This window comes from Lissotriton vulgaris, chromosome 1_1 (assembly GCF_964263255.1).
Source record: "Lissotriton vulgaris chromosome 1_1, aLisVul1.2, whole genome shotgun sequence".
Classification (NCBI taxonomy): domain Eukaryota; kingdom Metazoa; phylum Chordata; class Amphibia; order Caudata; family Salamandridae; genus Lissotriton; species Lissotriton vulgaris.
Window position 1 is genome coordinate 1,896,515,542 of NC_141685.1, and position 10,476 is coordinate 1,896,526,017.

General features: G+C 44.6%; 1 protein-coding gene across 3 annotated transcripts in view; it reads left to right on the forward strand.

Moving 5' to 3' along the window:
• Window positions 1–9,815, forward strand: part of PPHLN1 (periphilin 1) — a 718,032-nt gene extending 708,217 nt beyond the window's left edge. For all 3 annotated transcript variants that reach the window (XM_086919492.1, XM_086919497.1, XM_086919496.1), the window contains one exon: window positions 8,936–9,815. In XM_086919492.1, the coding sequence (XP_086775618.1) occupies window positions 8,936–9,130 (195 nt within the window). In that variant the 3' untranslated portion in view covers window positions 9,131–9,815. The remainder of the gene's footprint in view (window positions 1–8,935) is intronic.
• The last annotated feature ends 661 nt before the right edge of the window (window positions 9,816–10,476 follow it).

Genomic DNA, 10,476 nt, shown 5'->3' on the forward strand with positions numbered 1-10,476 from the left:
TGGCTGGGTCCCCCCATCTGCAAGTCTGCGGGTACTTCACCTCGCCTCGCCCACCTGAGGGCTGAGGTTGGCAAAGGTGGGCACACCTCCCTTCCTCACTTGGTATTCCCACCGATTCTCCCACCTAAAGTGGGGGTCCGAACCGGTGAGGGCCAGTTGCTGGAAGTAACAAATAGATGAGGTAGCTCACAAAGGCGGCCAGCCTTTGAAGCTTCCCCTTCATGGACCCTGCCCATCCTGAGGGAGGAGACTTGGCACCTCGTCTCAGGATGTGCATTGTTTCAGACTCCGGTAAGCAGCAGGCTCTTGACCCAGGGGTAGAGAAACATGTCTGGTGGTGGCAGCTGGCAAGCAGCCACTCAGCCAGGACACTAGAGTTAGGTAATTTTTCAGGGGGCATTTCTGAGATGCCCTCTGAGTGCATTTCTCTTTAAATCCCACCCTGGCATAGGGTGGGTTTAATGTGCTGAGAAGTTTGATACCAAACTTCCCAGTTTTCAGTAAAGCCATTATGGTACTGTGGAGTTCGTAATGACAAACTCCCAGCACCATATACTCTTAATGTCATTACTGTACTTCCAATGTCTAAGAATTGGTTTAGACAATGTAGGGTACAGGGCTCATGCCCCTGTATCCTCACCACTAGTATAGGTCACCCAGCTAGTGGGGTGGCTTACCTATGCTAGGGCAGTGGGTTGTAGGCATGGCACACAGGGATGAGTGCCATGTCGACTCTTCACTTTGTTGTGCACCAAACCATGCAGCCTGCAATGGTTTTTTGTGTGTGTGAAGGCGTGTGAAGGCACAGGGCCTCTAAAGGTGGCACAATAAGTGTGGCAGACCTTAGAGGCCTTCCCTGCCCACATTGCCATTGGTACCTATGGTACCATTTACAAGGGACTTACATGTGGCCAAAGAGTGCCAATAGGCTTTTGTATCAATGTAGTTTAGAATATAGGCCCTGGGTACCTGGTTGGCAGGAACCCAGAGCCCACTCAGTCAAAGTACATCAACAGTTTGGCAAAACGTGGAATCTTGAACCAGTATTTAAAGCAAAGTTGCTCATTTAGTTCACACATTTTCCCCAGTGGGCACAAGAGACTATTGCGAAGTATGTCTGAGGGGCCTAGAAGTGTGGCTTTACATGTTAATAAAAGGTGCGCATAGCAGTTATGCCATATATATTTTGGGGAAATGTGAAAATTGACACTTTTCTCACAAGATCACACAATATACTGCTAAACCTGTAAACCACTCTGAAGCCTCTGTTTAAATTGTTTTAGTTCAGTGCCAGTTAGGAACATCAGATGATGTGAACCCCATATTTCCCCTTAGTCTTGGAAAGTCCGCTTTAAGCCGTTCCCTGGCTATGTACCTTTTTCTTCATGCCAGCCATCTTGCTATCACTGGCCATTTATAAACAATTAGAAGCATGAGGTGAGTCAAAGGGCTTCCCTCTATCAAGTGGCTTCCAACAGTTCTTTGGCAATCAGCTGTTTAACTCTGTCCTTCTTAAGGAGTTCTGATATTGTTGCCTTTTTAGGTCTTGCCTAAGACAACGCATATGCTGTGTGTTGCAGGACGTATTGTAAGCTTACAGTGGGCTCAGAGCCTACCCACTACTTACCATTGGTTGGCTTCATTATCATTCTAATTTGCTTGCTTCTAATTTGTTAGTGCGTATGGGCTTCACTCCCTCTTCTTGGGTTTGTTCCTTCCCTGGAGCATGGACCCATTACTTGTGTCCTTCCGCTGCTCCGTTTTCAGACTCTACTTTTTTCTTTTGCTTTAAGCGCCCTACAAAGGGGTGTTTTCCAGCTTTCACCCATTTGTATGTCTTTCCCCTGTGCTGGCTTCGCTCATGGTGCTCTTTTGTGGTCCTTGTGCGTACCCCCTACCCTTGTGTGCTTATCTGACCCCATGTTCCTTTTTCACCCATGTGCTGTTTTCTCCAAGTTGCGCTCTGTTTCCCACATCCCGTGTTGCTTCACAGACCTCGTCCTGCTACTTTCCCCTTTAATGTTGCCCCCACCCCATGTTACTTCTCCCCCCACCTGTGCCACTTTTTTCTTTCTTTTTTATGTTTTAACCATTCCAATTATAAACCGCATGTGCCGAAAATTAATGTGGCCAGCCACAAATGGTTTTTTTCTTCTTTTGAACAAGCTGTGCTGCACAGCATTAGGGATGCTGTGCAGCATGGCTAGAACGATTGGCAACCCCAGTAGGTCCCATAGGCGAGACCTATTGGCTTTGCCAGTGCTTGTGTACATGTCCATGTTTTTGTAGCACGGAAGAAGACCGGGCAAAGATTTGGGCAAAGGCGGAGTCTGATACTGCAACATTTCTACAGGAACTTTCTACAATATGTCAAGCATATGCCAAAATGCTCTGCATATACATGCTCAGTTATCCTCATGTCTAAAAGTATGGCACAGGAGTACAAAACACTTCCCGCACTCCCATAGCATATCACTGGTACTGAGCACATTAAAAGATGAATAAGCCACTCAGTCTCCCCTTTCTTCCCCTAAAAAAACAATACAAAATTTGATCACCAAAGCAGATGCACTAAATGCCAGTTCCATGAGCACCTGTCCAGTTGTATTCTGATGTGGGCCTTTGGAGCCGGGGACTTTATCAGTGCGTTTATAAGGAGAAAGACTTGCACCAGATACTCAAATCCAAGCCTCAAAAATTAAGTTGCTCCATCAGGTCTCCTTTAATTGAACATAGGGCGGATGAAGACCTCAACATGGCATACCCTGATGTTAATGAATCTTTCTTTAAACTCCATGACTCCAAAAGAAGATTGACAATACCCGGAGAATGATTGCCCTCTTAATGCTGTCCAGTTAAAGTGGGCATATATGCACTGCAGCAAGTCTAAAACTGAAGTTTCCTGACTGAGTTAGACTTTGGATTTTGGTCCGTGAGGTTGTTTAGGATAGTCTATCTCAATGACTGCAGTTTAGCCGCCTTATTAAAGATGTAATTGTCATCAGCCACAAACACGCGTTCTGTGTGTTGGCTAGTTCCGTAAACGGCCTGTGGAGATTCCTCGATAGCTTTCGAATAAAGACACTGAGAACACAGCTATAGAGTGAACTGGCCAAACTGTTCTGAGGATCTTTTTGGGTCTCTCCTACCAGACAGCACAAGCTATCTAGATGTAAACGGCCTTTTGTGGGCTTCCCCAAAACATTTCTTTTTGTGTTTGTCCTTTGCCTGGAGCATAGCCTCTCTAGTATTCTTTTGTTTAGCTGACTTATATCCTTCCACTGCTCACTTTTAGAAAATACCTTTTTTTCTTTTTGGGGAAGCAGGCTGAGAGTGCATGTATATTCCATTTCTCTCCCCCTGGTGCTTCTCCCCCTACCAAAAACTCACCGAGGCTCAATATTGCTCTGCCACACTTGTGCATCTCACCTTGCTCCCGTGTTGCTCTCTCCCTGAAGTGCTTCTGTTCCTGTACTCCTCTCACCTGGCATTATTTTTATATTTTAACCTTCCACCCAAACTCACATTTCTTCCCTACTCCCAGCCCCTCCACCCTACAAAGATGTTCTTTTGCAGTATTCAAATTATATTGTTTTATATTTACAAATATGTCTTGGATCGCTAAATAAAACAAAATGTATCCTGCGTCATTCCGTAGGTTCACACATTCATGGTGGCACATGCACATCCTTATAAAGTAACTTGTCATCAGGACTTTTCATTTCTTTCTTTTGCTGATGATGTAAAGCATCGCTAAAAGCCATTGGCAAAGCCAGTAGGTCTCAAAGGCGAGACCTGATGTCTTTGCCAGTACATGTTTAAGTCTGGGTTGACAGAGCAGCTGTGTGCACTATCTATTGTTACCAATTCTTTATGGTTTAATTCTGTTCTTGATTATGGTTACACATACACCCCACCTACATAGCCACTGGCCGGTGGTAAACCTCTCAACAAATGTCAAGTGCCAAACAAATCCCAAACTCTTCGCTCCTCCTGGCCTCCCAGTCAAGTGTATTCATTTTCCTCCAACTAGCATTACAGTTACTCAGATTATAAGGGGATCAACACCATATCTCTATTATTTCAAAACACTTATATGCAAGCATTCTTCTACATATACCCTTTGGTCTCTAGGCACTTCCTTTACCCCATAGGTTAGTTATCCCAAGCACTTTCAGGAATCTGCACATGTTAATTCTCTGAATTCCTCTGCCAGGAATGAGATGCATGGGATCCATATACCTTTAAATTGTTCTTGCTTCTGATTCAGTGCCAGAGAGATGTTTTCCATTCTTAGCAACCCAGTTGTTTAAATTTACATAGATTGTTATTCAGCTCCACCTCCAGGACTATTTCTCCCAAACCTCATGTTGATCTCTCTTTAGAGTATCACCCCACCTCCTATAGAATGTATTGTAGTGCAGCATTTGTATAGTGCTTACTACTCGTATGAGGAGCATTGACTGATGCCCTTAAACACAAAGATAACACGCTGTGCTTTGTAGTGTTGTTCTTGAAAGGGTGTTTTTGTTTCGAGCATATGTCAAAATTTTCTTGTCATGCGTGATAACCACCGAAGGGCGGTTATCATGTTATGGGACACAGTGCATGGCGGTGTAATGGCCTATAAGCTCCTTTATGCTCCCCTCATTTGTCTGAGAGCCCCTTGTTAGTGCCTCACAGACAGGGAACTGATGAGAAGCTGATAGCTCTTTTGGGTGGGGATCATCATGTTTGCTTTCTTCTTTACTAGACTCTGATCTGTGCTTGCAGCCTTCCTTAATCACTGTAGCTGACGGTAGAAGAGGAGAATGTAAATCCAGGGAAGGACGTATGCATTTCAGAAAGCAGCCTTTTTAGGTTTTTAAAACTTGTGATTTTACTGAAATTATATCTGTAATATTCTTGAAGGGGCTTTCAGCTAACCCTCCTCTTTCCTTGTCCTACTGTTGTATCAATCACATTTTGCATTCACCCACTACTGTATGCTGCATAGGGAAATGGATCAGCCCCCTCAGCTATTGACTAAATTGAGTAGCATATCCACACACAAAGTAGTTCACTCCAGTCACAATGGGTACCTTTTTGAGAACCCAAAAATATTTTAGTTTTTACCAAGTGCTTTCTGACTAGGATCCTGCTAATCAGGACCCCAGTCTCTGTGCTTTCTCCTCTAAATTGGTTTGGTAAGTACTTTGGTACATCCCAGATTGGACACTGGTGTACACTTATTAGTACATGGTACTGGGGTACCCAGGGCATATGTACACCAGGGTCTCCCATGGGCTGAAGCATGCAGTATGCCACCTATGGTAGACCACTCAATTTGCAACTACAGGCCTGCCATTGCAGCCTTTGTAAGCTGGTGCTAGCACTACTTAAAAATATATAGGTTTCCCTCTATCTAAGGCCACTGCACTTAAAACCTACAAGTCACCCCTAGAGCAGGCCTTTCAATCCTAAAGGCAGGGTGCTTGGGTTTAAGTGTGAGGGTATCCCCCCATGAGCAGGACACCCCTATGACCTATGGAGTACATTCTCCTGGGTTGTAAGTGAGACAGCTATATGACATATAGAGGGACACTGCGTCATTACATGGTGACCATCTCGAAGCTGGTTACAATTAATCCTATCATGTTTGGTATCAAACGTGTTGGAATCATACCCCCACACCGTTAGCGGTGTGGCGGTATGATTCCATGCACCGTTAAGCTCCTTTGGAAGGCCTTCGGTGCAGGGCCGGCTTTAGCGCTGGTAGTGCCCAGTGCGGCAATCAGTTTTGGCACCCCCATGACCTCTTACTCAGATGCCCTGTACCCCTTGTCTCTACATAGCACCTCTCTCACCTACATTTAATTCGTTTTAAAGCACTTGTAAAGCTGGGTCTACTAATAAGAATATATACCTCTCCAAACAAACCATTTTTGGCAACATTAGGAATAAATATTGAAAAACTGGGGGGAAAAGTGTCCTAACTAGTTTATGCAGTTTGCCTGCAACTCTTTGACAGTTTGCAACAGTCAGTGTTCTATGTCGGAGCTAGTTTCTTTATATATAACAGGAACAAATAATCAGAAGAGTTCTCTTATTTTTATTGCTGCCTGAAAGCTGGATGCACAAGGAACTACAAAAAGTGTTTTAAAATTGTAAGTTATTTCTAAGCACAGCTCCCCCCGAGCGCCCCCTCCTCAGGTCAGCACCCAGTGCGGCTGCACAGTTCGCACTGCCCTAAAGCCTGCCCTACTTCAGTGCTCCTGGTACCAGTCTACCAGACCTGAACAGCAAGCCAGGGCTGCTGCACCGGTCACACTGCCCTAAAGCTGGCCCTACTTCAGTGCTCCTGGTACCAGTCTTTCAGACCCAGACAGCAAGCAAGGGCTGCTTCCGGCCAGAGACACGTTTCTGCCCTCCTGCTGCTGAGCCAAGCTCTGGCAGGGGAAGGCAGAACAATAGGTGTCCTGTCACAGGGAGGTGTGACCACCTCCCAGACAGGATTTAGTGTATTGAGGCAGGGTGGGAGCGCTTGCCAATGCCACATAGTCTGCGTGCAGGGCACACTTGGTGCCCTCCATGCATAGTCCAGTTCAAACCAGTTAAGGGAGCCATTGGCTCCCGCAATGGCGTAAAACTGGACAAAGGACAGGGGAGTAATCTCTCACCCTTGTCCAGCTCCTCCTTAGGGAGAGACCCCTGAATTGTCCCAACCATTTTCTTTGGGTATTTCAGGGCTTTCCTGTTGGTGGATCCCTAAATTCGTTGTGGGACAAGATTTATTTCAGACACCACTTCTTCTTCGACCATCTGGGCACTCTTGTCTTCGCTCTGGGCATCAAGGCTGCAACTAGGAAGACTCCTGCTGCTCCTGATCTCATCACCCTGCTCATCAGCTGCAACGTCAGTGACCATAGAGGAACCTTCCAAGGCCTGTGGACATTTAAGACACCTGAAGGAATCTCCCTTGAAGTGAAGAAGTCACTTCCCTGCATCTGCAGGCACCGCAACTAAGCTGACCGCTCCGATGATCCTGAGCTTCCATGGACTCCAAAAGGCTCAGCAACACAGGTGGTGGTTAATCACATCCCGTGGGGCCTGCCCTGTCCTCTCATGAGGCCATTATCCCTTGTCGGAGCCACAGAAACCGAGCCCCTGTGCACCGTGTCACCTTGAGGTTGAAAAGGCTTATTGGGTTCCTTCCACCAAGATCTTCAGGCTCCAAGTAGCCCCAATCTCACGCATCTTCAGTGACCCGGATCTACATCCTCACCGCATCCTCTTGCATTGTGGGCTTGCATCTTTGGTGAACTGCTCGAAGTCCTCTTTCGACTCCAGTGCTTCTGACCTGTGGGTCCTCTTGAGGGTCATCTTCATATTCTTTGGGCTCCCCTGATTGCTCTGGGCCTATCCTGACTCCCCTGCTTGTGGTGAGTCTTCAGGATTTTGCTGGTCCCAACACTGCACATTTCTCCACTTACACATTGGTTGCAGTTGCCACAGCTTGTTGGTGCTCCCGACGGACATCGACCCCTCATCTCTCGACATCCGACGTGGGACAGCTCCTGTAAGGCTCCTGGTCTTCCACAGCTTTGCCTGGTCCACACAGCTGCAGTTCTACGGTCACTATCGGCTCCCCTGCAACACCCAACATCAGTGGGCATTTGTCTTCCATGCCTCCTGGTCACCCCTGAGTGGCATAGGCTATGTCCCCTCTGCTTGCAGGTTCTTCACATCTTGAATCCACCTTTTGGTCCTACCGGACACTTTCACCTTCTCCAGCAGCGGCACCTTTCTGAAGTCCTCCATTGGGTTCGACTGCAAATTCCAACACCACTTCACGCCCATGCACCTGGCTTCCCGGGGGCAGGTGTCCTGGTTCCTAAGGTTTACACGGGTGGGGATGCTCTCCAACCTACAGTCTTCCATGGGGTTTCTTCAGGTTCCGTTGGGATAGGTCCTTCTTCTTTAAAATTGCAACAGCGACTTACCCTTTGACTTGTTCTTGCACATCATATTTTCAGCAGGAATGCATTTTTGTGTCTCTCTGGCAACCTTGCTATGTCTAAGGTTTATGAAAATCTATAGTGGTCTATGAATGCCCGTTTGTTAGCTTTATCCATTAGTTTTCGTGCAAATGTCCTAATGATTTTGACACTGTTCCTGTCTTTAGTGTTATCTTTAGCGTTCTGACATTAATAAGCGCCCCTTTCCTATCTGTGCGTTTTTGTGCACATCATTGCCTTCATGACCGCACCTCAGGTGCATTTGGATATGTAATGCAGCAAATGGCCTGTGGGGAAATTAGTAGAGTGCACATGTGGGTTAATTCTCACAGGCCAGCTTCGCAGGGGTAGGGTCAGTTGCATGACATACCTATGGTGTCAGTGGAATCCCCACAGTGAAAAGTCCTAGAACGAGACAACCGCTAGGTAACCAGAAAAGTTGCTACTCTATCTATGTTATTTGAGATTGTTGTCTGACGGCCACAAGCAGTTTAGGAAGATACAAAATCTGTTAATGGCCGAACTGACAATTTGCCACATTAAAACACCCTCATGGCATAATGTGCTTAGAGAGTACCCTAATATTTGAATCTTTTGTGCTGAGAAATGTTGTTATCTTTAGAGCATAGCTTTTCTGAGCTTCAATACACTGAATGTGCAAGGATATTCTAAAAGCGAAAGTAAATGAAACACAATTACACAGCTGTTGTGCACAGTCATTGAATATAAAACAAGCTTGGGAAATTGCCTGATAATATTAACAGTTCATTTGCTTATATTCATATAGACGATAAGTGCACGGGAATATAAATCAAGTAACAGTTTTTGCAGTGTTAAAAAAAGGAGAACATTCTATAAAGACTCCTCATGATCCCTATCTTCACGTACAGCCAATTCTGCTAACGTAACACTGATATATTTCTTTGATTCCATTGCAGGTGTATCGACAGGATTGTGAAACCTTTGGAATGGTGGTGAAGATGTTGATCGAAAAAGACCCCTCGCTTGAAAAGTCTGTTCAGTTTGCCCTGAAGGAAAATTTGAGCGAGATTGGCGAGAGATGCATTGATGAACTCAAAAATTTCATAGCGGAGTACGATGCGGCCAGCCAAGATTTTACAGAAATCTTTTAGATGGGTTTTCAAACCAAGTGTTAGGAGTGTGTTTTTAGTTATTCAGGGCACAGGACCAAACGTAAACCATTAAAAAATAAAATAACATCTTTTTGTGGAAGAAATGAAAAAATTACTGAAGTCATACCAACTTTCTACAGATTGTCCTAAAAAAAAAAAAGAACGCGACTCTTCTACCATCTGTTCTTTAGGTCACTTTATTGTATTTTGCAGGCATTATTGATCTGCTAACATATTTGTTTCAGCATAAAATAATGTAGGAATGAATACTAACAATTTGAAAGATTGTACAAATTATCATTGAGGATTATCTCACCTGATTGGAATTTTCTTTGCATTTTGAGTGTTTGCTATAGTGGTTTGTGTTTTTATTGCACGTGGACGAAATGGCTAATGGTCCCCTCCTACATTCAAAATGTGGGTGCTGGCAGTTTTATAGATTAAAAGGAAAACCTTTGAGGTCATTTAAGATTTTTAAAAAGAAGTAGTTAAGTTAATTTTTTAGTTGGTTTACCCAGGGTTTCTTTTGTAGAAATCTATGAGATTGAAGTGTTACCCTACTTTTTATGAGGGTCCTTATATGTGAAAAAGTGTCAGTTGTAGTTGGGCGATATTTGAATTTCTTCCTCAAAATGTTATGCAAAGTACAAATAAAGTTGACACTCAAGATTTCTTAAAAAACAAAGTTAAGTGTATCCTTCATAGTACAGATTTGTTTTTCTTGGCCTGGCATAATGTACACAGGTAGTGCCTGAAACATCATGCAGTCCTTTAAATTGTATAATTTAGGGACATTTAAATACTTTGTACTCCGGAAATAATTAGAATGCAGATTTTCACTTCTCCTTAGTCCCTGTATGCTCCTCTGTGCCCATGGCTGCAGCTATTTGGTTCTGACTCAACTGCCGACTCTCAGCTGTTTGTGTTTCCTTGTAATCTAGGAGACAATGTTATTCCACAGCTTTTTGTTTTATCCTCCAATATTTGCCAGTAACACATGGACTTCTGATTACTGGGTGTGTCTTGTTAGTTCACTTTTTTGTTGGCGGTGGGGTCATTTTCTTATGCTTATGTCAAACTTCATAAAAAGAAGTATGGAAATGGGTGTAGTGTGTGTCTCTGAGGTATACAAAAAGTTATGGATGCAAAACTTAAATTAATTTCAGCCACTGGTAATTTCTCGGGCTGCATCCCAGTCCATCGTTATGTTGCACAGCATGTCACCTGAGTTTGGACACAGCCGGATGCAAATCAGTCTTAACCCTGCTCCAGTAGGGAAAGTCCAGCATGAACTGCCAGGCCAACTTCTCCATGAACCGAAACACAAGCAACCCAAGATTGGTGTC